The following is a 25,243-nucleotide window of genomic DNA, read 5'->3' as shown; positions in this document are numbered from 1 at the left end:
AAAAAGGCATACAGAGCTTTAAAGTACTTTTTCCTCCTGCTTTTGGGGCCTATCTGTTGAAAGCATGTGTCAAGTTTCACCAGACCTGCTCTCAGCAGCTGATATTAATTACTGGAATTACAGTGTTTTCCATGTCTCTCTTGTCTGGATGAAGTGTGTATCCACACATGAGAAAGCAGTAGCACACAACATTTCAAAGCAAAATGATCTGTGCATTAAGGGATATTTGCACCCACTCTTTGTTCTATTGCTCTAGAAACCTATTCCCAATATTTCTTGATTGACAGAACAGACCCACAGGATATAAACTAAGATACTGGATTTACACCCATTTTGCCACATGGCCAATCAGCTTCTATCAGTGATTTTCAGTCTCAACTTAAAATAGCTATTTTGTATCATCTCACTGGATGTGGAAAGCACAGAGAACTCAGCTTTGTTGCCCTTAAAATATTAATTCAAGGTCACATCCATGTCTAGATCCCTTTCCTAACGGACTATAACATTCAGTTTATTTATTTCCTTATGTATGTTCTGGCTTCTGTGGAGTTATGCTGGAGACAAACCTGACCCACTCTCTCATACGCTAGATTTACCCTCTTTTACCAGGATTTGCAGATCAGTTCAGCAAATTTCCCATTTCAGAACAGAAGAGGAAGAAGCATTTCACTATGTTATTCTAGAAAGAAAAGCTCTATATTTGAAAATCAAAAATTAAAGGCTGCTTTTCTTTCAGATAGCTTTTCCAACCAACAGGAACATTAGGGAGAAACTTCTTTCTCAGCAACTGATACCACAAGAGATCAATGATGTTACTATGGTATCATTGCTACTATATTAGCATTTAAGTATCTATAAAATAGATACTGAAATTGTTTCTATCTCTATAGGCAGATTTACATAGTCATGTAAATTTAAGAGGCTAACTTTAATCAATTTTTTTAACTATTTGTTAGCTGCATAATGTATTCTATACTGACACAGGCAGTGACAATCCCAGCCCTGATTCTTTGTGGAACTTACATTTTAACCTCTGCTTGTAAACATACAATTTAAATTCTTACCTGTGTTTATAAACATTTTTTAGGACCCAAAGGACCAGGAACATCCACTTCATGGCCCACAGGGAAATGTTCTGAACATCCATAGCTCTGCCTGGAGCCAACAGAAACAGTTTGCAGGTAACTAGGAGATTCATAAGCTAATTGTACTCTACATTTTTGCCTTTTTTCTCTGAGGACTAGATGTGTTATTTTTGCAAGGGCAAGGAACGAGGGACAGAATCCAGCATTCAAGAGTCTATTTCTAATTATGCTAACTAAGCTGGGAGTTCTATTTGCACGAGGTGACAAAATCAGTGTACAAAACTGTCATTATGTTGATAGCCATACATAGAAACACACAGTTATGCCCACATGCATTTTTAGGGATTCATATTAAAGTACATCCAGAAATATTTATAGCATCCTGGAGGGAAAAAAATCTCTCATCCTCCTCATTTTTCTTTACTCACATCTTAAGTTTTTCTACCAAGGTAGAAAGAAATAGATTTTTCCTGTCTACTCCAGTTTATAAAATTCCTTTTTATTTCAGTCATAGCAATATTTCAGTATTTCCCATGAAGGATGATCACAATTGTTTTTCCTCCTATAACTGCTACATGCTGCTGCATAAGTCACAGGTGGGAGATATTATAGAATCAAAAAACCTCTTTGCTGCTAGCATCCTTGCAACTCAGTTTCTTGCAAGAGAGAAAATGGAAGGCTTTAGGAGTGATTCCGAGTGCCTGCAGTTCTCTTTTTCATCGATGGGAGGTGTAGGTTTCTAAAGCTTCTTAAAAACCAAGCCTCACTGTCCCTGATGCTCGAGTTTGGGTCTCTGTGTGTCTAGGACGGCTGCAGCAGGGTTTAGACAGACTCCACAATATTAAGGAATTCTTGCAGGTGTAAAGCTGCAGGCATACACTGTGCTCTCATTTCCTTACAAGCATCTCTGCAAGGCAGAGGAAGCAGGAGCACATTTTGTACATCTTACAGTTTTACACTAATATTGATCTGCTGAGGAATCTGTGCAAAGCTTGCCAATATTTATGCAGATTTTTACCACACACCTCCCCTTTCTTGTACCTGGAGAGCGCCCTGTTAGCTCCCTCCTGTCCCTCCAGTGCACTTTTGTCCTTTGAGATGGCAGTAAGTTAGACCAAGGACCCCCTTAGGCCCCCCCCCAATGACCACATTTCCCAAGAACTAAGCACCAGTTTCACAGAAAAATAAAGCCAGAGAATGTATGAAAGAATACCTGCAAAGAAATAATGCTTGAGCCTTTCAGCTGTACCAGCTCCTTAACTGGCAACATGAACCCTATGTTTGGCCTCCTGTAGTCTTCAATGTCAGCCTTTGACATAACGTACTTTCAATATTCTTTCACAAACCTTTCTCAAAGAAAATGTATTAATTTAATTTTAGCTTTTCCAAAAAATAGTATAAATCTGAATTATTGTTTCTGGACCAGAGTGGGCTCACCCAGAACAAAATATCTTCTTAGTGCACGAAGCAGGGAGTGGAACATGACACTTGTAGGCAGAAGTTTCTATTGCTAGCAAAAACATTGATAGCTACAAACATAATTCTTTTGTGGAAGTACTAAAGGCAGGTGGGGATTCACAGGATGGGGTAGGGGGACAAGAAGAGATGCAATGTCAGGTTACCTTACATACTAGCTGAGCAGCAAGAGCAGGGCTGCTCCCCAGGGGAAGGGGAGGCAGGAGCCAAGGAGTAAATCCCACAGCTGGCAGGGGTATTGCCAACCAGGGCCCAGTCCCACAGCACCCAAGAGAGGTAAGCAGGACATACCAATGGTAATGGCTAGGCCCAACAAAAAGTCCAGATCATAAGGCAGCAGCATGGCAATAAGGCAGGTCTAAGGCCAAACAGAGACACCAACCTGCAGGCCAAGATTAGAACCAGGTCTAGTGATCTCTAGGTACATCCAGAGCAACAAGACAGACCCAAGAAGTCAGCCTACAAACTAAAGTCAGAATCAAAGACACCATGGGTATGTAAAGCTGCAACTGAGCTGCAGACTAGTACTTCTCCATAATTCATCAGGGACTATTAGCCCTGGGTTGAGCTTAAATAGAGCTCCTAGTCCATGGGTGTGGGGAGAAGCCCCAGGTGAGGCTGGTCATGGCCATTAAGGCTTATTAGTACAGCTATTAAATTATGTGAGACAATTGCAGTGATGTAGCTAGGCAGCCTTTTTCTATATTGAAGGTAGAACTGTGTGGGTGAACTTCAGGTTACAGCAACCTCTGGGAAAAGGACAATTTTCTTTTTATGGTTCCTCAAGTAAAGCTTCAAAGATCCTCGCGGTCTGAGGTTCCCTGAGCATCAGCTCTGACCCAGGGAGGAAGGAGACACAGTTCTTTAAGTCTTTGATACTCTTCATTTTCTTTCTGCGGTGGCCTCTAACAAAGAGCAGCTATCATCTTCTGAAGGAAAAAAACCTTTTTTTTCTCCAGGTTCCTCCAACACAAACAATCAGAATAGCTGCACAGATGCTCAAAGACTTTTGTCCATAATTTATATTGAGTTTCCTAAGCTTGTTTCTTGAGATTTGCTGGGCAATTTGCTTAGAGGAAAAAATAGCATCAACAGCCCCCAAAACAGCCCACGTATGCCCTACACTGGTGTTACCCATACAGATGGTGCAGCTCCCTTCCCGTCCTTCAGTGTTCTTACCTGCACACTGGTGATATTTTCAGAGCATTTTTCTTTGGCATCTCCACTCACACAGTGAGGCAAATTCACCCCTCAGCATGGTGTTTCAGATTCTCTGTACACCCAGGTAGGTGTTTCTGCATGGATTACATTTGATGGACATTTGTGAAATCTTCCTTAGAATCTTTATAACTAAAAAGTTGCTGTTTAAAACAAAACATACAGCTCAAAATCTGTCGCAGTTTTTTGTTATTCCTTTCCCCCACCACCCCCAGCTCTCTGAGTTGTGAACAAGCGTACTGGGTAGCACGAACTGAGAGGTGTTTGAAATGCAGCATTCCCCATCCTCCTGAGTCACCGCTAGCCATCAGCTTCTTTTCTGAACACTTGTTTTCACTGCTATCCTTTCAAATAAAATATGGCCTCACATTACACTCTTATGAAAACCCCAGCTCTTCTAGAAGCCTAAAACCAAGCAGTTTTCTCTTTATTGTAGACAAATGATTTTTAGAAACAAAATCTAAGCACATAAAATGAAGCACTTGTGTTTCTGTGAAACAAACATAGCAACAGCAACAACATCCACAGTTTTGCAGCCATAAACAGAAATTAATGAGTTTTTCATCCACGTTTGAATGAAGATGGAGCAGGAGAAGCGCAGTAGTGCTTTTACGAGCCTCCAGTTTAATCATATCAAGTATTTCTTGTGTTCTACCGCTTCCACAAATGCTGTCCTGGCCCAAAGCCCTCCTACATGGGTACGTCAACCAACCTGACGGGTACCGTCACCCAACTGCATGGGCGTATCGATGAACTCTACGGGTGTAAAGACCAAACTGCGCGTGTATAGCCGCTAAACCGTACCTGTACATCGACTGCGCGGCATGGATGTCGTGGCAGAACCCTACCGGGCCTGTGACCGAGTGGTACAGCCTCACGGACCGGTGCAGCAGCAGCACTGGGCAGGTACACGCACTGACTGGGCCACGCTGACCAGGCCGCACGCCCACACCGGACCCTACTGCTGCGCCAACCCGCCACATGGCACAACACGGCCCCCACGGTCTATGCTGTTCTGGCTTCGGGGAGCGAGCTGACCCGTTCCCGGGGTCTCTGGGCGCAGACCCGAAGCCTCCTTGGCCTCGGCGGGGGGGGTGCAGGAGGGTTTTGCCGCCAGGCGACCCCAGCGTCAAGCCCCCCCCGCCCCGGGCCCGGACTACATCTCCCAGGATGCACCGCGCCGCCTGGCGCTCTTAAGGCCCCCTGGCGGCGGCGTAGGGCTGTCTGCAGGCGCGGCGGGGCGGGCTGAGGCGAGCCGAGCCCGGGCGGGAGCCGGCGGCGTCGAGCGGGGCGAGGGTCGGTGCTGGTGCCCACCGGCCGGGACGGCGAGAGCCGGGCTGCGAGAGCCGGGGAGGGCGCGGGAAGGGAGTAGCGTGAGCTCGCCTGTGCGAGGAGCCGGTGCCGCGCAGCCATGGGGAACCGCGGGATGGAGGACCTCATCCCGCTGGTCAACCGGCTGCAGGACGCCTTCGCCGCCATCGGGCAGAACGCCAACCTCGACCTGCCGCAGATCGCCGTGGTGGGGGGGCAGAGCGCCGGCAAGAGCTCCGTGCTGGAGAATTTCGTCGGGAGGTGAGGATGGGGGGGCGCGGGAGGTCCCTGGTTAGCCGGGGGGGCGCGGGAGTGGGGCAGCGCTGCGGGGCAGGGAGGGCTCCCCGCCTCCGGGGGGGGGGGAATCTCCTCAGCGGGGTCCCCGTCTTTGCCGCACCTGGGGACCGGTGTCATTCCCCACCCGTTACATAACGGCGGGGGCTGAAATGCCCGGGACCGGCCCCCTCCCCTCCCCTGCGCCGTGCGGGGCCGGGGTCCCCCCTCCGCGGGGCTCCGGGAGATGGACGTTGTCGCGGTGAGGGGATGTTGAAGTTTAATCTGCTCCGTCCTCCCCCCGCAGCCCTGCCTCGCTGTCCTCCATAGCGGATGCCATGTCAGGAGCTGCGGGAGGCTATAGGAAGGACGGGGTTATCTCTCTCTTATGCGCTCAAATCCCCCGGTGCTACCATTTTGTGACGGGCAATGTGCTGATGCCTTCCCTTCATGTGACCTTCGCGTTCATCATCCGCAACTTGAGTAAACTGCGGACCGAGCTGCCTGGTTATCCGCTCCAGCGTAGACACACACCACCTGGGGAGGGGGTTGTTCTTCAGCTTGTTTCTGTCCCCGTTAGTTGATTGCATTCGGTGATATCCAGGTTTTAGTCATCACGGTGGGTTTTTGTTTATGCTGTGAGGGGCATGCAGGTTGCTGGTGACTAGTCTTAAAAGCAGCAGCTGCTGTGATACCTGCTCAGATGGTTGAGTGGGTTTTTCTCTTTCAGCAAACTGCATTTGTGACAACATCTATTAGAATTGTAGACTGGTTTGGGCTGGAAGGGACCTTATAGATCATCCCGTTCCAACCCCCTTCCACTAGACCGGGCTGCTCAAAGCCCCATCCAGCTTGGCCTTGAACACTTCCACAGAGAGGGCATCCACAACTTCCCTGGGCAACCTGTGTCAGTGCCTCACCACCTTCGTTGTGAAGAATTTCCTTTTTATATCATCTAATCTAAATCTACCCTCTTTTAGTTTAAAGCCATTACCGCTTGTCCTGTCGCTATTGAATGTTGTTCCCCCACCCCCACTTTTAAGCTGTTTGCTGCTGAATGGCTTATAAAGCTTTTCTGCTGTTGGAAGGGTCTGTGATGTGTATGAATTAATTGCTTGCTTAGCTGTGAGTAGCCCCAAATTCTGGGTTTGTGCAAGGGTAGCCTTGAGCAGTGAGTGCAGGGTGTGCTGTGTGTACAGGGAAGAAGGCACAGGGATTGTATCTGGTGCAAAGAAAGCATGGTCAAAATAAGATTATTTTTTTCCTTCAATATAGATACACATTCAAAGAGTTTGGGATCCTTTCTAGCTAACTTCCAACAGTCCATGCAGGATCCCTTAGGGATGCTGGGAATGATGCCATGGGAAGGACATTGCAGAAACACATTTTACTGAGCCACCAGGTCACAGACCAGGAGCCACTTGTTTGTCCAGAAGCACATAAGAGAATAATGATTCCTACCACCAAGGTGAAAAACTTGCTGTACTGTAGCTTTCTAAGAAGGGGAAAATGGGTCTCCTGAAATATGTGAGCAAACCAGGTTCACCTGTTGGCTCTGCTGTTTTCTTGCTTTCGAAGTACTGGCAGTCTAACCTCGTAAATCCTTTTTAGAGGATCTATGCAGCCAGTGCTGCAGTGGCGTAATATATAATGTATGGCTGTCAGGCCAGAGGAGGGTTTGTCGAAGGACAATCTGTCTATCGAGGTATGCTGACCCTGTCTTTTAGACTGAGCAAACAGAAGGGGGATATACTAATCCTTGGTGCGTCTCCACTGGCACCAATTGAGAACTGGGGATTTTATCTGCCTGGCTGAGAGCAAATGAATTAAATTGTTTTCTGTCTCCTTCTGATGACCTCTGGTCCCAGGAGAACTTGTGACCTCACTGTGTCCCATCAGTTGTCTCTCTGGCAGCAAGTTATAGCACTGTGGCTTTTAGAAAATGAAATAATGAAGGGTCCCCTGAGTAGAAGCTGAGAGACATGCCTAGAAAAGCATTTAGAGGAAATAATTGGAGTGGAAATGGAAAATACGTCAAAGGGAAGAGGTCTTTCTCCATTTGATACCCTTGAGTGCTGGCCAGTTTAGAGACTGGTAACATGAGACATCTTACCACAGAATGTATGTGTATATGCTGCAAAACCTAATCCTGTTAAAATAATGTTGGGGCCCTGCTGTAAGGTATAGTCTCTTTTCTTTCTGTTGAGGGCATTCAAAACCGTGATAAGAAGCAATGGAAATAGTGTCCAGAATAAGCATGGCTCCTCAGTATAGTTGTGATAGGGGTGGTTTCTTGTCTGAATAGGCATAGAAGAAATTGTGTGTAGGCCTACTGTGTACAAATACAATTATTGCTGTAGTGTGGACATGACATATGTCACTGCTCCAGCTTGATACGGGGATGGTGGTGCAGCTATTGCTCAGCAGCTGCTTGCTGCACAGTGAATGTGAGGGCTGATGATTTTCTGAGTGAATGGAAATTTGTGCAAGAACAAATGCTGATGCAGTTGGTACTGACTGATGTGCTTGATGGGGACACTTTAGATGAGGGGCTGGAGGCCCTGCCAGGACTGGTTTCCCCACTCAGTACCTGCAGCGCTCCTCTCAAATTGTCATCAAGGCATGTTCATGTAGCAGGGCAGCACTCTTGACCCCACTGCCAGACCTAGCCGGTGGCGATGCAGGGCTTCAGGCTAGGACTGCTGCTGGCACCTTGCAGTAGTGCTGAATCCCACACGTGCTGGAAACATCAAAGCACAGAGGAGTGATGCTGACTGTAATCAATGTTTAGTTACATGTCTTGCCAAACAAATATTTTTTTTCTCTTCTGAATGCGATGGCTGACTAGTTGCTGCTAATTACTCTTCCAGTGTCACTTACTCTGCTGTTAACAGATTATCCAACAGTGCAGAGCCTGTATTTATAATACCAGATGTCAATGTGGCTGCTATGTGTGCTTTTGCTGCCGGAGACTCAGCATGGTGACTTGAATACCAACTGATGGTGTTAAAATCACTGAAGAGAGGAGAGAAGCCATGTAGAAGCCAGACAGGTGATACATCTCTTCGTAGACTAGTTTATCCTGGGCCCCAGAACTGGAAGGAAGGTTAATCGGGTCAGTCCCAGGTGTTTCCTGTTGGTGTGGTTATAGGCTTGTAGGATAACTCAGGTTGGAAAGGACCTCAGGGGTCATTTAGTCCATTCTTATGGTATTGTTACTTCCCTGCTGCCGCCTTTCTTAAATTAGAAGGTCTTAGAGCAGGCACCAGTAGCAGCAGAATTGGTCTGATAAAAAGATCAAAACATGTAGTACATTCTAATTTGACTTGAGAGAGCCCAAAGGACCAAGAATGAGGGATGTACAAGACAGCCCACAAAACTGTTTGTAAAATCATCCATGTTCATACCACTCTTACTTTGCCATGTGAAAATAACAAATGTAGGTGTGTTTGTTTTTTTTTTTTTTTTAAATCTTAAGATCTTGGAGCACTGTTACACAAATCTTTGGATTTGTGGGAGTATTACTGTTATCTCTGCTTTACAAACAGCAAAAACTGAAAGCACTGGGCTGCATTCAGATGGCAGCGTAAATGTCTGTGCCTTGTGTTTTTTGTTGTCTGATCCAAGGCAGTGTGCTGCTCAGCCCTGCTAGGATGGCTGCATTGCTCTTCATGGAGAAAACAAGACACCTCTGACTTCTGGGGAACATATGGTTTAAGGGGGCTGCTGAGGAGGCAATGACTACGGACTGGGAACAGTGGGTGGAAGGACTTGAATGGAGGTGAAACCATCTTGTTTGTGATGAAGAGAGCTAAGCAGTGCCAAAGTTGTGGGAAGTGACTCAGGGTTTGCTTGACCCTAGACCTGAACATTACCCCAAAAGCATCCTTGCTTAGGAGCTTTTATGTCCCAAACCAAATAGGGGCATTTAGCAGCCTGTCACCAGGCTCCGAAGGTGTATGCTGAATTAGCTGATGTTTGTATGTTGCCTGGAAGGAAACTGGAGGCACGTGTGAACCTAAACTCAACAGTGTTGGGCTAACCTTGCCTCTCCTAGCAAACTGACATTTCAGCTTGGGTAAAAGAGCAGGGAAGACGCAGCATTGCAATGCCTGTGGTAAGGGTAGGTAGGTACCTATTAAGCTTGCTACTTGTGCTACAGTCATTGCATTGACAAAACCAGGCAAGGGCCAGGTAACATGTGCTGCAAGTGTGTCTTTGCCTTGCATTGTCACGTACTGAAAATGCAAAGCTAGATCTTGAAGCCACAGGATTTAGTTTGATTTCAGGTATAACTTTGAGGAGCAACTTAATACTTTCATGTCTCAACTTTCCTTAGCTATTTAGAGAGGAATGCTTACACCCCCAAGATATGATGAGGGAATGCCTACTTTGATAACAATACTTTGTTATGGGAAGCTTCTTCAGCAAAACACCTTCAAAGGCCAACAGCAGTATTTCTAGAAGTGAAGGATGCATAGAGAGATGCAGATACTTGACCTGTCCCGGTACTGCAGGAAAACTGTTCCGTCAGTGATCTTTGTGCTTTTGAGTTGCTCAGGCTACTGCTGTAGTACATGCTTTGTGAGCTTGAGTGCTACAAAGAGAACTAAGGGTTTAAACCGTCTAAAAATCATAGCTAAGTTGTGTATAGATTGAGAATGATGCTCAGTATTACCTAGTACAGCAATACAATACCTCAGCGGCAAATTCAAACAAGAAGATATACTCACTAACTTGCTCTGCTCTGGCCACAAAAGGGGTCCTTAAATGTGATTCTTCTTTTTTTTTTTTTTTTTTTTTTGTTCTGCTTTGAGATACATTTACATGGCCAGAGTGCTGGCAGACAGAGTAATTGCAAGTCATGAACCCTTAATTGTTGTATGATAAATACATCTGTGAGCTGACCAAATGCTGTTGTGTATTTGCAGGTTAAAGACATCGGCATTGCTTGGGAACTGACTTATTTAGAGTTGCAGAGGATGGTGCAAGAGCCAGGTGTAGGATTCTGCTGTTGAGAGAAATAAATTGTGGTCAAATGATAGTCCTTCAAATGGCAGCAAGCCTTTGGTCTTCAGTGAAGAAAATACCTATTTTCATCTCAGATTAATTGGGGAAGGAAGAAAATATGGAGCACTGGGGGAAATGGATAATGTGTCACAGCAGACTGAAAGATAAAATAACTTAAGAGAAATCTGTACAGCTCTGAGCAGACGCTTGTGGGAGGAGGAATGCTAGGAGGAGGTACATAATTAAGTTAAAACATAACAATGTGGATGGCTGTAAGGGAGGGGGAAGGCATGAATCTCTATGTTTGTAGATGCAGCAGCAGTGCCTGTGTGTATTTGTTCTCTGACTACTTGCTTTTATGTTACAGGGGTTGGCTCAAATAAACAGAAGTTTAGTATCTTTTCTGCTTCCTGCAGCAGTTGGATGTTCTCTGCAGATCTCGCTGTCTGACTGTGTTCTTCAGCTTACCTCTTTAGTGATGATCTCATATGTCTGGTAACTGCCCGCTAGCCTGATATTCACTAGGAGAAGAGGTCCTTATGGCATGTCTTGGATCGTATCAGAATTTACCCAGGGAAAGGAAACCAACTGTATCTCCAGTTTGGAGCTGATGCTCAGTGTTGTGCAGGTTGGGGGCTTGCCTGGACCTACTGGTGTGTGAAAATGACAGGTTGCCCTGTCATTGCTGGAATTCATCATCTGATAGCTGGCTGATCAAGAGGAAGCTGCCTTTGCTAGAGTGGACTCTTCTATGTTACCATGATAATTCCACGTTGGGAATCTTAGAGCAGCCTGAGCTTCCATTAGTCCTTGCTGTACTTTGAGATAGGTAAATATTGTGGCTTTTTTGTGTGTTTGCTCTATAAACAGTGTGCTCAGATACAGGGCTGTATTGGAAGTTCCCAAAAGCATTCCCGTATGCTAAAACTGTCAGCTATTACTGTTTTTCAAAACTCCACATGCTTGTAACTTTTCATATAGTGAAAAGAAAAAAAAGACAAAGCAAAGACAGTCTGCTGTTTTTAAAGGCTACTGATTGTTTTCAGAAGCCGTAGTTCAATACCTAGCTGGGGATGCCAAGTCAAGTCCTTGAACCTGACTTCTCCAGATGCTCTAAGCAGGCAGAACTCAGCTAGACTTAAATAGAAGGTGTGGGAGTCTGTCTGCAGCACCTCTTATCTGAGGCAGCTTCTGAAAATGTATTTCTAAGGCAGGAAGCTAATCCCTTTCCCGATCTGGTGAATTACTGAATGTACCTGATTTGCACTTAACTTCAAGTTTGAGCCTGTCTGTACAAGTGTGATTAAAATTCTTCTGAGTAAGGATTTTTTTAGCATCTTTAAGATGAACCTTTTTGAGGAGAAATGGAAGAAGATGACAGCATAAGTTAATCAAGAAAACACTTCTAGCTGTGTTCTGGCTGCTGGGGTGAAACTCATTATGATGCCTTGAGCAGCGCATTTATTAGACAAGAGCAAACCCATGTGTGCTCCACTGATGTAAGCCAATACTTGGATCTTTGTTTCAGGCAGTGCATTTGAGTGGCAAAACCAGAAGATTTGCTGAAAGGGTGGCAGGCAGTCACCTAGAAGCGTATGGTGTTCAGCTTATACGCCAAATGTAAAACTGATTTTGAGGTGGCATCTGTGAAAGGAAATTTACTGGTAATACGCAGGGTAAACCTACTTCCTTGATATGCCTCTAAAAAAACACCCAAAAAAACTTTGGGTGTAATACTTTCCTTCTTGGACTCACAGATCTGTAACCACATGAGTCAGAGTACTGCTAGATGGGAGGAGAGCTAAGACTAAATCTGGTCCAAAAAAAAAACACAAGTCATGCATGGTGGGAAAATAGCTTGCTCGTGGGGCAGTTTCTCATTCCACTTGAAATTTTCTTTTCCTGATCTCAGACCCAGTTCTGCACAACCTGATAGAGAGTGAAAGCTCAAGGTAAAGGCATATTGTCTCTGATAACAGGCAGATGGACATGTTCAGTCTTGAGGCAGAGTTCTGTTCTCGGCTCTGAAAATAAATTCTTGTGTGACTAACTTCTTACACCTTTCTCCATCTGTAGAAAGGTGAGGCTGTTGGTCTCTGTTAATGTCATTAATGGACATTTGAAGTAACACTAGAAAAGGTTAACCATAAAGTAGGGAAGTATTTTTCCTAACAATAATTTAAAACTCTGTCAGGGTGTTACAGCAATGTCTTCCTGAGCCCTTTGAAATACCTGCCTTCTCTCCAGAAGTGGTGTGCCAGGAGCTTTAGCTGCTCCTGCAGCATCAGTGCCCAGTGCTGCTGGTTGCTTAGGTCTGCTCTGTGTAGAGGTTGGGACTGATACAGCTGCCTTTGGCTGCTGGCAGAGATCAGATACTGGGTCTGAGGGGTTGGGGTATTCTCAGGAAGCACTGGGAGAGGAGAGGCTGCACTAGATGGGCTGGTAGCACTGATATTCTTGAGCACAGTCTTTCAGAGCAGGGATGGGTAAAGCAGCCCTGTAAAGGACTGAGCCCAGGGTTTTGTCCCTAGTGACTTTAAACACTCAGATGGTCTGGTCAGGCCTGGAGGTGGTCAGACTGCAAGCAGTCAGTTCTGAAAAGCTCAAAAAAGCTGTTTGTCATTTATCCATGATCCTTCTAAAGCATGCATCACGCTTATTTTTGAGTGACCTCAGATGGAGTTTAGTCATGAGTATTGGATGCCTTGCTTAGGCCTGACTACTACAAATATTGGGGCGGCTGTGGAGGGAGGACTGAGACAATATTTTGATGTTTACTGAGGAGCAGGCAAGAGTATACATCAAGACATTGTGGCTGGCAACTGAGAGCACAATTTAATGTTAGATATTTAAACAGTTATTCCAGGTGACTCGTTGATACTTTGTACCAAAGTCCAGCTTTTTGCTTTCACTGTCCTATTAGTGAATAATAACAACTGAATATAAAGTGACTCTGATTTTTCTTAAGCTGTCTTGTATAGATGGGGAGACAGGACAATTCAGTTGCTGACAGTTGCTTCCTGTGTGACCTTCGAGCCTCTCACAGCTCCTAGGCTGGTGCTGACTCTCATAGATAACTGTGTTTTTCTTCCCTTTAAGACACAGTACGGGAAGAATGAGCCCTGAGTCTGAAAACTAACAGTGTCTCTGATTGTTCTCTGCTGTGGTAGATGCTCTGAAAAGTTTGGCAGACCCAGCCATGGCCAAATGGAAGTGAGATGGTGTTTCAGTCCCTGGTCAGTAGCTTCTTGCAGTTCAGCATAACGTGCTTTTGGAAGCATCTTGGAAGCATCTTGGAAGCAGACGTTATGCAAGCTCCTCAAGCTGTGTCGTGCTGACTGGAAGCAAACTCGCCAGCTTCTGCCACTTTTCCGCAAGTCTTGTGACTTGTGTGGCTTTTCTTAGAGCCATGGACACAGCAATTAAGCTAACAGAAGAGCAGTATAGCTTTTGTATTGAGAACATCCATTTCTAACATGGATGTTTGAGGCTACTTTTTTTTCTTTAAAAGATGCAATTTCCCTAAGTGCTCTTGGAGACAAGTCTAAAGAATCCCAAAATTCTAAGACCTGCATTGTCAGCTCCTTCCTTCCTAAAAATCAGGACTTAGTCCCAAAACTATAAGCTCTGCTAAAACTGTTGCAGTCACAATGAACAAGAAATTGTACAAAATGAGGTTTGGAATAAACCCAGTTCCTTGCTTGTGACTGAAATGGGAATTGAACTTGAGTCTCTTGGGGTGAAAATACTATTTTAATAATATATTGCCTCACAGTCCCCTTCCTGTTTCTTATGGCTTTCGGTTGCATTGTTGCAGCTGTGTTGAAGAGTTAATGCTACCATAACCAACATGAGAATTGGTGGGATCCTGTCTGACTGTGCTAGGGCTGTCATTTTGTGGCTGTGAGACAGCCTTGATGTAAGTGTGGCCAATGCAATATATGGGATGCCTGAGAGAGGACATAGCTGCTATTAAACTGATACTGCTGTGGATTTTGGCTGAAGAGCCAGGGTAGTGTTACTGTAAAGCTGAGCATAAACTGCAGCTGTATTTCAGAGTAGTTTTTCAGCTACATTTAGACCATTTCTCAAAGCATCAATAGGCAGAAGTCTACAGAGATGCTGAGTAGTCAGTTCTCAACATCTGCAAATGTTTTTACGGCAGAGCTAACTTACCCTGGAGAACACTAGGAAAAACTATTATTTCTGCTTTTTTTTGAGAATGGAGATTCAGGGACGGGGGTGGCTGTGCTGAATTTCTTAGAACATGGAAGGAGGTACCTAAAGGCAAAAATCTTTAAGTCTTTATTCAGTTCCTCCTCTTTGCCTGCCTGCCACTCTTGCATGTGTAAAGGCAGAGTAAGTTATGTAGTATCTGGCTTAGGGCTCTGACAACAAATTAACAGGCTGTTTCAGCTGTGAGAGCTCTTCCTCATCCAAGTAACTATAAACCTCTACAAGCAGGGGCTTACAATGAAAATAACTGTCCATTTGCCACCTGCCTGCCAGCACAGGAAGAATTCTCTGTCAGCAGGGGAATACACCTAATGACCTGTTAGTTCAGAATTAAGCCAATAAAAAACAAAGCTCTAACCCTCACAGTTTTTATGCTGATATTTAATTCCACTGAGTTGCGTATGATTTACACTGAACTTGCACTGCTCTGGGTCAGGAGGGGCCCCTTGATTCTAATACATGTTAGGTTTTCTCTCTGGCTGCTGTGATCTCTTGAGTAATCTCTGGCTATTTCTTAAGCTGATTGTGCTTTTACTTTTAATAGAAGCTCCTCTATGAATAGCTGGGAATTGCCCGGGTGTGGTGGTGGCCTTGAGAGGAGATCTGTCACAGTGGGGTTACAGCTAGAGGTAAGGAGGGGACTGGCACGTACCAAAATACGGAATAGCCTCAGGGGTTGGTGCATGACATGTCACACAGCAGAGCTGATGCTGCAGCTCCAGTGCCGAAACTTGAGTCACCTCTCCTACATTGGTGCAGCTCTCGGCAGAGTATATTATAGCAATATACTTCTTCCCTCTGGGCTGTGCTGCTTTGATTTGATGTTCCTGTTCCTAGGCTTTGCTCTCTGTTTATGCCTGTTCATGCAAGATGTGTTTGTTATTCCAAGCCTGCAAACTACCTGGCACCCCAAACTCATCTTAGAGAAGGAGGTCCATTTCCTGAATTAATTTGTGTAGGCTATTGAAAGAATGATATTTAAAGAATACTTAATGCAAAAGAACAAGTGAGTCACTGCATTAGCACTTGATATTTTGCTGTTTTCTGTATGGACAAAGTTGAACTCGAACCGGACACCTGGGCAGGCAAAAGAAAATGTTGTTAGAAATCAATGTATTGGTTTGAAGGAGTAGGGGGAGGGTATAGGGGAAGGAATTTAAATAAACCCTGTACTTGTGGAAAATAGGGAAAGGAATGGAAGACCAGAAGACTCTGGTCTGCTTGTTCAGGTCACTGTGCCATGGTTTTGCTATAGATTCAGAGTGCACATTAATAGGCAACACCAACTTTGAGTCTGCTCTGCTTTTTGAATTTAAACCCTAAAAATTTTACATGAAGACTGGGAATCCTTTAGAAATTCTGTGGATGTGTATCTGTGTGTAATCCTGCCTTTTTGTCACCTCCTATGGTCGCTGCCCAAACTTGACCAGAGAAAAAGGTTCTGTGGGATGTGAGAAATGTGATCCTGCTGGTTGATCAAAAAGACTCTGGCAGACACCTTGGAACCATCCAGGAGGTTGAAAGCTCATCTCTTCTGGGACTATTGATCCAACTTTCATTCTGGTATAGTCTGAAATCGAGATGTCTTGTGTAGTTTTTGAAGTAGAGTTTAATGCCTCTGACTTTGCTCTGCACTAGAGGTGTTTGCAGTCAGTCTGCTGGTTTTCAAGGGCTTAAGAAGCAGTGCCTCTGCGCCATGTTTCCAGCCAGGGTGATCCTAATTATATCTGAAGCTGCAGAGGTGCAGTGCATAGCAAGGAGCTTGGCACTGTTCCTGCATACTTCTCCAAGCAGAGCTGAGATGTAAACTGGCTTCTTAAATTCCCTCTGCATGACAACCATGCACCTTGGACAGTTTGGTCAGGATGCCCGGGTGCGGCAGAACTTCTGTTGCCCCGCAGAACTTGGTCCATCCTGTCCGGCCTGTTGGAAGGGAAGCAGCCTACCTCCCCATCCACAGCACACTCTGTGTGTTATTGCGGACCCAAGATAAATTATTGGGGTACATGCACGCAATTTTATAAACCTGCCACCCGTGTCTGGCCACGTAATAGCACATCATGGCTTGAGATACCACGCCTGCTTTCCTCATACAGCTTCCATTTGGGTTTGTATGAGTGGGCTCATCAAAGCGATTTTTGCCTTTTCCAATGCACTCTTTCAGTTGTCTGTACCCTTTATGGCATTCAGGCTCTGGGGAGACTGTTTCCTTTTCTAGCACACAGTGCTGTCTGGGAGTGGAGGAAGTGTCATACTGCAGTGATGAAATGTGCCTTGAGCTACGTTTGTTCTTCTCTTAGGTCTGGCAGCAAATACCAGGCCTCCAGAGTTGAGGGGGGGGGTGTTGCAGGAAATCTAAGATGATACTTACCATGAGCGTTGGGTAACTTTGAGTCTGCCATTGTACCTGGTTTTCTTCTCTGAAGGAGAGAATGGCAAAAAGGGGGATAAACCCTTTTTTATACAGAGCCTCCGTGTGACAAACAGCTTGAATATTAGTTACTGCTGCACAGTCTAGTGGTGTCCCTGAACACAGGAGAGCCTTTACTGGTGGACAGCCTTTAGTGTAGACTCAGCTGCAGGCTGAGTCCAGAGAGCTAGGACAGATTAAGACACTGGCAGTGGGAAATAGCAGGGTCAGTCTGTTGCTCATCAGTCTTACCATACATTAATCTTAGTGTGTTACTGTGGCTGTGCTTTCCCATCAGTCATTCCTGTCCCAGAGTTTTAGTGTATAGCTCGTCCTTTTGTTTTCTCTCAGCTCAAGATGTGGGTGCTGTACGGGTCATATTTTTTCAGAGCTGCAACCGCTCTGTTATGGCAAAGCCAGAATTTGTCAGTAGATTTGTTTGTGCCAAAGCAGAGCAGCGTTACTGCAGTATTATGACAGATCACCGCAGCTTGAAAAAGAGACAAGCAAAGATGCTGGGTCATAGGTTTCCCTTTATGGCTATGAAAACCTGTGTTTCTTCACTACTGCCATCAGGACTGGCCTAATTTGATGCTCTAGGGTGTTATTGATGCCTGGTACTGTCCTCTTTGAGACTGTCTGGAAGTTGCAGGGAGATTCTGGAGATAAAATCTACATGGTATTTTTTTGCCAGGGTATATATGCTTTGGAGGCAGCAAAAGGAAAACTTGTTTTCATGCTATGGTGGTGGAAATTCAGCAAGGCAGACAGAAAGGTCTGTCTTACGGCTTTTGGAGAATACTGGACTAGCATGATGTATTTCTTATACCTGTGGCTCTGGAGGCCTCTGGGCGCAGCCAGTGCTGTGGTTGCTTTTCCCCTGAATCCTAGTATTGCTACCCAGCTCTGGTGTTGTGCTTGTTTTTTGTTTTGTTTTTTTTTAAGAGTGAAACCACCCCTGTTTTCTTTCTCCTGGGATTGTAATTCTGAAAATCAAAACTGCGTTTTCCCCAAACAAGTAATCCTTACTGCCACATCCATTCAGGATACACCAGGCTGTGTATTCCCTTGAGTTCCTGATACTGTTATGTAGAATCAGTGCTGTGTTACTCTTCACCTTGAATATCCCAAGGCAGCAAGCAAGATCCAGGACTTCACTTTCTGTTACCCAAAACATCCTGGAGAAAGCTGCACAGCAGCAGTGCTGCAATTTTCTACTCTATCAAGACTCTTCCCTTCCCCAGTGCTGCAGCCTAAAGTCAACGTGGCATTTGCTGTAATGGGCAGTGACTTTTTGAGATCAGGCAATACACTGTAGGCTATACTACTCAGTAAATAATCCTCCACAGTAAAATGCAGGGTTCCAAACAAGAAAATCCCCTTGCAGTTTTTACCTGCAAAAATACGAAGAGGAAATTGGCTCACAAGTGCGTTTGAGGTATTGCAGTGCCCTCTTTTTCTTTCCCATCTGTGTTCTACGTCCTCACATATTCTGGGCTAACCCATCTGCAGGAAGACAGCAGGGAGGGACCTGACAGATAAGTCAACCCTCAAAATGGAGGAGGGGAAGGATATTCCTGGTGAATTCTCTCACAGCAGAAATGAACTGAAGCAAACGACATCTCGGATGAGATGGCTGGTTTTGAATGCCAGGAGTACCTCTTGTTTCTCCAGTAGACTCTTGACCTATAGCTGTAGACACTTGTTTAAAATCTCATCCTCAGCAGCCTGGGGTTGATGCACAGCATTGAGGAGCTATGTGGACATCAAACTGATTTGTTTCTATGGAAACAAGTGATTTTACCATGTTGCAGGGAAGTAGGAGGGGAATTATCCCCCTGGGCCTGGTTCTGAATCTTGGATTGGATTGGTTGCTGCACTGCAGTTGTGGAGCAGCAGCCCATGAAGGGATTATCTATCTAGTCAGTGATCACAACTACGGAGAGAAGCACGTGGATCCAATCTGCTCCCATTGCAGGCTTCCTCAGCAGGGATGACACAAGGCACTGTCATCGTGTGCCAGGATTCCCAGGGTCACAGCCCTCCATGGCACTTACAAGCAAAGAATTTAACCTTGGTCACTCGTAGCCAGAAAGGAGGCCTGCCTTACAGCACAGGCAGCTGAGACTCGGTATCCTGCTCAGACTTTTCAGTTAGGATGGCTAAGGTGATGAACTGGGCTGGTACTTTGGCACGCCTTATAGGCAAGAGCTGAGAACTGTTTGTGGTATCTGCAAGGACTAGGGGAAGCTGAAATCTTTGAGACAGGCTTCAAATGTTTCTTGCTGATGAAATTTATGGTATGTCCTGTTATATTTGGTATACTGCTTTCAGAAAGTCCCAGGACCTGAAGTCTTGTGATTGGGGGTGATGATTTAGAAAATTTTTTTCTAAAATGGAAGTTAATATCATAAAACCAGTGAAGGAATCAAAGCATGAGTATAAGCCTCCATCAACAGGTTCAAATAAGAACCGTACTTACTAAAATGCATATATTCCTAGTATTCTGTAGTACTGAGTCTGTTTGAATAGATCCTGTGCCTCTGTGCAAGATCCTAGTGCTGATCCTTCAAAAGGGGCTGATCAACACCTGTGTATTCCAGACTCCCATTTCCTAAAGGTACTTGCCTCTCTAGGCTCCAGCAATGACTCTGAGAGGGAAAGCTTAGATTTCTAGGTAGAAGGAAAGCAGACCATGGAAAACTGTCAAAAACGGCAAAGCCTCTGTGTGTGTGTTTGAGCATCTTTCCAAGCTATTCCCTTGTCTGTTCTCTTCTTCCCCTCCCTAATTCCTCTCTAATAGAGAAAAATTCTATTTGCTTGGCTTCTGTCTCCCCTAACTGTATATAGGGACTTTAGTACTTTTTATGTAAACTGAGGGGATGGAGTGCAGATTTACCAGAAATTCTTGCTTCATGCTTTGTAACGCAGCCAGTGAGTTGATTGGATGTGGTAACCCTTGGATATGGGTTTTCAAGGGTGCATCAGAAGAATGTAGCAACATCTCTGGCTTACTTTGAGGTCATCTAACAATATATACATAGTGCACCTCAAAAGTCAGGCCAGATCCTGCTGTAAGGTCTACCAGGCATAAAGCTAGGGTATACTGTCTTCCTTGGAATTACTGTAGACATACAGCAGCAGAAATCCCTGGGGCAAGCTCTTGGCTGTACGAGTTTTCTCTGCGGGCTGGCAGGCCCCCAGGCCATTGAATAGAAGTGTAGTACCTAAAGTGTAAGAATGCTTGTGACCTCCTTGGATGTTTCTTGCCCTGTGGAAGCAGTACGGCCATGAAGCTCTGTAGTTCTGTGTCAGATTAATTTGTGCACGGAGGCTCTAGTGCAGCCATGACTTGGCATAATGCATACAACTGTCTTCCAGATTTTGATGTACCCTGAAGCTAGTGGAGTGTGAAACCGAAAAATCAGCCCAAAGGATTCAAATAAAAATAAACAATAGAGAGACTCTTTATCTTACCCAACTGCTTCGAGACCTGCATAGCGGCATGTGCAGGAGGAGGGATGAGTGAGCTGTAGAGAGGAGAGATAGGCAGTGACTGCAGTGACTCCAGGGAAGCAGTCTGTGCAGTCAGAGATAAGCCAGAAAAGCAGAATTTAGTGCACTCTGGAAGCAATTTAGTGCATTCTGGGAGAGGTAGGGGAGAGAGCTGTTTCTAAGCAAGCGTTCCTGTAAAAATTGGTATGCACTTTCCTTTTTGCTTTAGCAGTGTTTATAAGGTGTTGCAGGCTGAAGTGTCAGTGATGCAAGAGAACATTGCACAGGGCCTGTCCCCTCTCTAGTTGTCTGAGCTCCCTCAGCCCACACTTGCCTTGACAAATTTGTTCTGAGTGAGGGAAACACATTTTTGATGTTCAAGACACGTGCGTCCTCCCAGAGACCTACAAGAGCACATAATTATGACAACATGTTTCAGTAACAAAAGGCTATATCCTGCTCTGTAGGAAAGAGAAGACCTATGCTCCACCTAAAATTGCCAAGAAGGTGACACAGGGAACAGTACTGGAGACTGTCACCTCTGTGTCTCTAGATCAGTGGCCAAGTAATTGTGCTGCGTCCCATGATAAGACAAGTCTTATGGCTGAGATGGAAGCTCATTCAGCTGCTGTCTCTCCATGGCACATAATTTAGTCCCAAACATCAGTGAAACAAACCCCACCATTATGCTTGTTCACGAGGAGCTGGATTTGACTCACCAGACTTACTGTATGTAGGCTTTCAAACAGCCAGTTTTCTATGGAGGTGGATTGTCTTGGAAGGGCAGGTTCCTGAGAGGTTTCCTCTCTTTTTGGCAAAGCCTGTGATGTGGAGTCGTCATGGCTTTTGAAATGTTGCCTTTTGCAGTAAATGTAGTTTTCTTGTGTGGCTTTATTTACTTCATATATGTTAACTCTACAAATACACTACTTTTTTTCTTATTCTTCGAATAAAGTGAGAGCACAGCATGGGAAAAAGATGTTGGAAAGCTCCAGAACACCGCATGTCCTCGTCAGTTGTCAAAGGGGCAGAGGTAGCAAAACAGAAAGGTTGTTCTTGTGGTGAGAATTAGAATGTCAATTCTGGAAGCAGTATGTGTGTGTGAACATGTAATGCAACCTGTTTCTACACTTTTTTTTTTACAGTGAATTAGCATAGTTGCTGTCCTTTTGTGTTTGAAGACCACAGTGTCTCAGTCTCTGCATAAAATCTTAATAAAGTCATCTCAGACAGAAGACCCCTCTCGCTTTCTGGGGACCTGTACTGGTATCAACTGCAATGCTGTGCAAGGGAATAGAAGAACTCCAGGTGCAAACTTCACAGGTTACTTTCTGGTTCGTTACCTATCCCCTCTGACTCTTGTTTGCATACTGTTGAGTAGTATGTTATAAATGGGTCCAGCTTATTCTAGCATTTGTGCTTTGCCCTGCTCGGACAGCACCTGTGAAGTTTATAAGAGAGTCTCCGGGAACTCACCTTATGTACAGCAAACTCCCAAACTTGAAAAGGGGTCTGCTTGTCCCCCCCTTGGTTACTCATCTGGAGAGCTGTATGAGGAGAAATGGCTAGGTGCTGGAGATGCTGTGTCAGTGCTAGAACTACTTAACAAAGCAATTGTAAGTGTTCCATGTCAGCACAATAGTGTCAACCTCTCTTTGCACTACTGTAAATAGGAACTCAAGGCAGTGGGAAACCTTATCTTTATTTTTTGTTTCTGGTAATATGTATATTATGATGACACTTGTGAACTATTGCCTGTCTTTATTTTTCTCAATTGTATTATTGAATAATGAATCATTGTGCACAATAATATTGCCAGTATGCTGGAATGTGGTGTACTTACAATAGATCTTTATTTCCATATGTATCCATTGTGTCACCAGTACCAATTGTACCCTAAGAAATTATATCATACCAAGTGCATATGGAATTGCTCTCTTTCACTGTGGGTCAAGGGTAGGTGCACTGTGGTGCTGTGGAGATTGGCAGATAAATAACATGTGTCCTCTGGCTTAAACTTCTGAATCTGAAAATGCTAACCTTAATGGAAAAAAAAAAAGGTGGCTACCTAGGAATGAGACTTACTATGTGATTATAAGATTGTAGGACTGGTGTCTAAGTTCACATGATGCAGCATGAAAGGAAGATGACGGCTAAGGGCAGAGAAAACCAGTTAGAATAGTGGGTTGATGGGTGCTTTTGTTCATAATGCACCTGCTTTTAAATGCTTGCTGTTCATATTGGCCTGTCTGGCTTTGTTTGAGAAGCGCTTTGGTTCAGGGAAGATAAGAGCTCGTAGAGGCCACAAAGGCAGCAGGAAAGGAAAGTCTAAATCTGTAATGCAGCCCTCTTGTTAACCCACTGGGTGGCAGAGGAAAGAACAAATTTGTCCTTGTTCTTGCCCCACGTATGAGTTATGGAACTCCTTATGAATGTACTTGCGTGTCACTTGAAGGATCAGCCCGGAAAGGTGCTCGCAAGGGCAGTTCCTGCATCAGCCTTCTACCTTCTGGTAGAACTAGATGATGTCTGCTACGAAGGAGCACCAGCCTTGAGTTAGTGTCTAAGAAGTGGAAAGCTGCTACCATTTCTGAGGTGTTTGTTTTAGCAGTCAATAAGATGAATAGTAAATATTTATAGCCTTGCAGGTATTCTGTGAATGATGTTTGCATAGGTGTAAGCCTGTGTTTTAAGGATTCGTTTGACACACGTGCTGGAGTAGGAATATGTTTGAAAACATAGCTGTTGTGCTGTGAGGCCAAGTGCTGTTCAGAGAGATTTATAAGCCGTTCTTAAAATGCAGCCTGTATGAAGATGATGTGAATGTTGCCGATCAGTGCAATGATCAGAAGAGTCGTATGTCAAAGGTACTGATACCCCTGGATTGTCTCGGGATTCTTGTACTGCATTGTGCCAGAATGAGTTGATGAAGAGCTCTTGATTGGGATGTGTCTGAATGATGAATGATCAACTGTAAGACTTTTCAGATGAAATGAAGATAGTTCTAAGCTTAAGCGGAAGTAGGTCTGAACTGTGTGACCAGATAGTAAAATCCATAGGGGCAGGAATTATATGTCTTGCTGTGTATTGGCGCAGTGCATTGTGCAGTGCAGTTCTGATTGAGTTGCTGTCCCTAGGCACCACCAAAACACAAGAAATAAATACTGGATTTAAGAAAAAAAACAACCCCAAAATAGTAATGTGAAATTGTGGAGGCTGTGTGAATCTTAATTTTCTGAAATTAATATATTCCAAACTGGGAATTAATCTCATCCCTCAATACCCTATTTGTCTGTAGATGTTTAATAAGAAATCAAATTGAAATTAAATGATCAGATGGTGATGTTCACTCTTCTGTTCTTTGGAACTACTTTTATGTTTTCATAAGCTGCTGTTTTGGCTTTTTAATTGAGGCTTTACCTTCTCTAGTGCATCCTAATCCAAAAATCTCAAAGGGCTAACAAGCAGTAAACTGCAAGGATGCTGTATTGGTATATCTAGACTAGGCCTAGATTCGTATTTCAAAGCTCTGTACGAACAGCTTTGCAAGCCTTCCAGCTTCCCAGGGGGGAGGGAGAGTAAGTGGTGGTAGGACTGCTTGGTCTGTCTTCCATTTAGAATAACAGACGGTACTGTGGACTCGGTTCTGTTGGTGACTGCCAATAACTTTTGTTGCAACTTCAGTGAAGACTAAAATCATGCATGAAAAAAGGTTTTATTCAAAGTCAGAAATACAGATTACCAGTGGAGGAGAGAGTGCAAAACTGTTTTAATTCTAAGGTACAAAGAGTAACTTACTCATGAGGCTCAGTAAACCAGGGACAAAATCGATTTTATTGTCCTGGAGTCCTAGCTGCCAGTCCTGTGAACGGACATGTTCTTGGGTTTCACTCTGTGTGTATTTTGTATGTATCTTTCTATTCTGAAATTGAGTTCTTGCTCGGTTAAGAGGTGGGTTTGTAAAAGTGCATTTGTAGTGCCACATAAAGGATTGTACTAAGCCTTCTTGTTCAGCCATATTAAGTTTTCTAGAACATATGAGCAAAAAGAACATGTTTCTGTTAGATCTCTTTTGAAGATCTGCATTAATGCAGTCTCCTCTCATGGGTGTGTTTATAGCTGAAATTAAAGTTCTTTGTCAGTACTACATAGTGATCTTTGACAAGCCTCAGGGGGCCTCTTATCAAAGTGGTGAGCTGCAAAAGCATAGACAATGTCTATATGCAATGCAAAGATGGCCAGCAGACGTGCTTTTCCACTTGAATTTGATGGAAGGAATGCACAATGCTCTGCTCATGCTTGCAGTGGAAGAGTGTCTATTGAGAAGCAGTTGCAGTTTGAGCCAATATGTAGGGATGCCATTATTGTGTTACCTTCCTTTGCTGTTAGGACTGAATGTCATGGCTACAAGATCATAGGCAGGTTACCGGCAGATGCTATATTGCTGGAATTAAATGCCACTGTTATGGGAAGTCTAAGCCTTGGAGCACAAACCTACAACAGTAAGCTAACCACTTCTAGCAAAGCACGAAGGGACAGACTTGGTCATGCAATCGCTTTTCTCTTGTGTTTATCAGGTTTGAAAGCGTTTATCCTAACAAAGCAGGTGAACCAGGCACAATGGTCTCATAATGTTCGCAATGATGCTGGAAGACTGGTTCCTCCTTCAAAGATCTAGCTATCTCTTTTAACGAGAAAACATGAGATCAAGATCAAGTGTTTGACTGAA

At 44.5% G+C, this 25,243-nt stretch overlaps 1 protein-coding gene across 19 annotated transcripts in view; it reads left to right on the top strand.

The window, feature by feature from the left end:
• The first annotated feature begins 5,016 nt into the window (after positions 1 to 5,016).
• Positions 5,017 to 25,243, top strand: part of DNM1 (dynamin 1) — a 68,978-nt gene continuing 48,751 nt past the window's right edge. For all 19 annotated transcript variants that reach the window (XR_012765849.1, XR_012765850.1, XR_012765852.1 and 16 more), the window contains exon 1: positions 5,017 to 5,351. Coding sequence is in view for 14 of the 19 variants with exons in the window: in XM_075439241.1 (XP_075295356.1) it covers positions 5,191 to 5,351 (161 nt within the window). In the remaining 5 variants the exon portion in view is untranslated. The remainder of the gene's footprint in view (positions 5,352 to 25,243) is intronic.

Source organism: Opisthocomus hoazin, chromosome 19, assembly GCF_030867145.1.
Source record: "Opisthocomus hoazin isolate bOpiHoa1 chromosome 19, bOpiHoa1.hap1, whole genome shotgun sequence".
Taxonomy (NCBI): domain Eukaryota; kingdom Metazoa; phylum Chordata; class Aves; order Opisthocomiformes; family Opisthocomidae; genus Opisthocomus; species Opisthocomus hoazin.
This window is presented reverse-complemented; position numbering and strand designations above follow the sequence as displayed.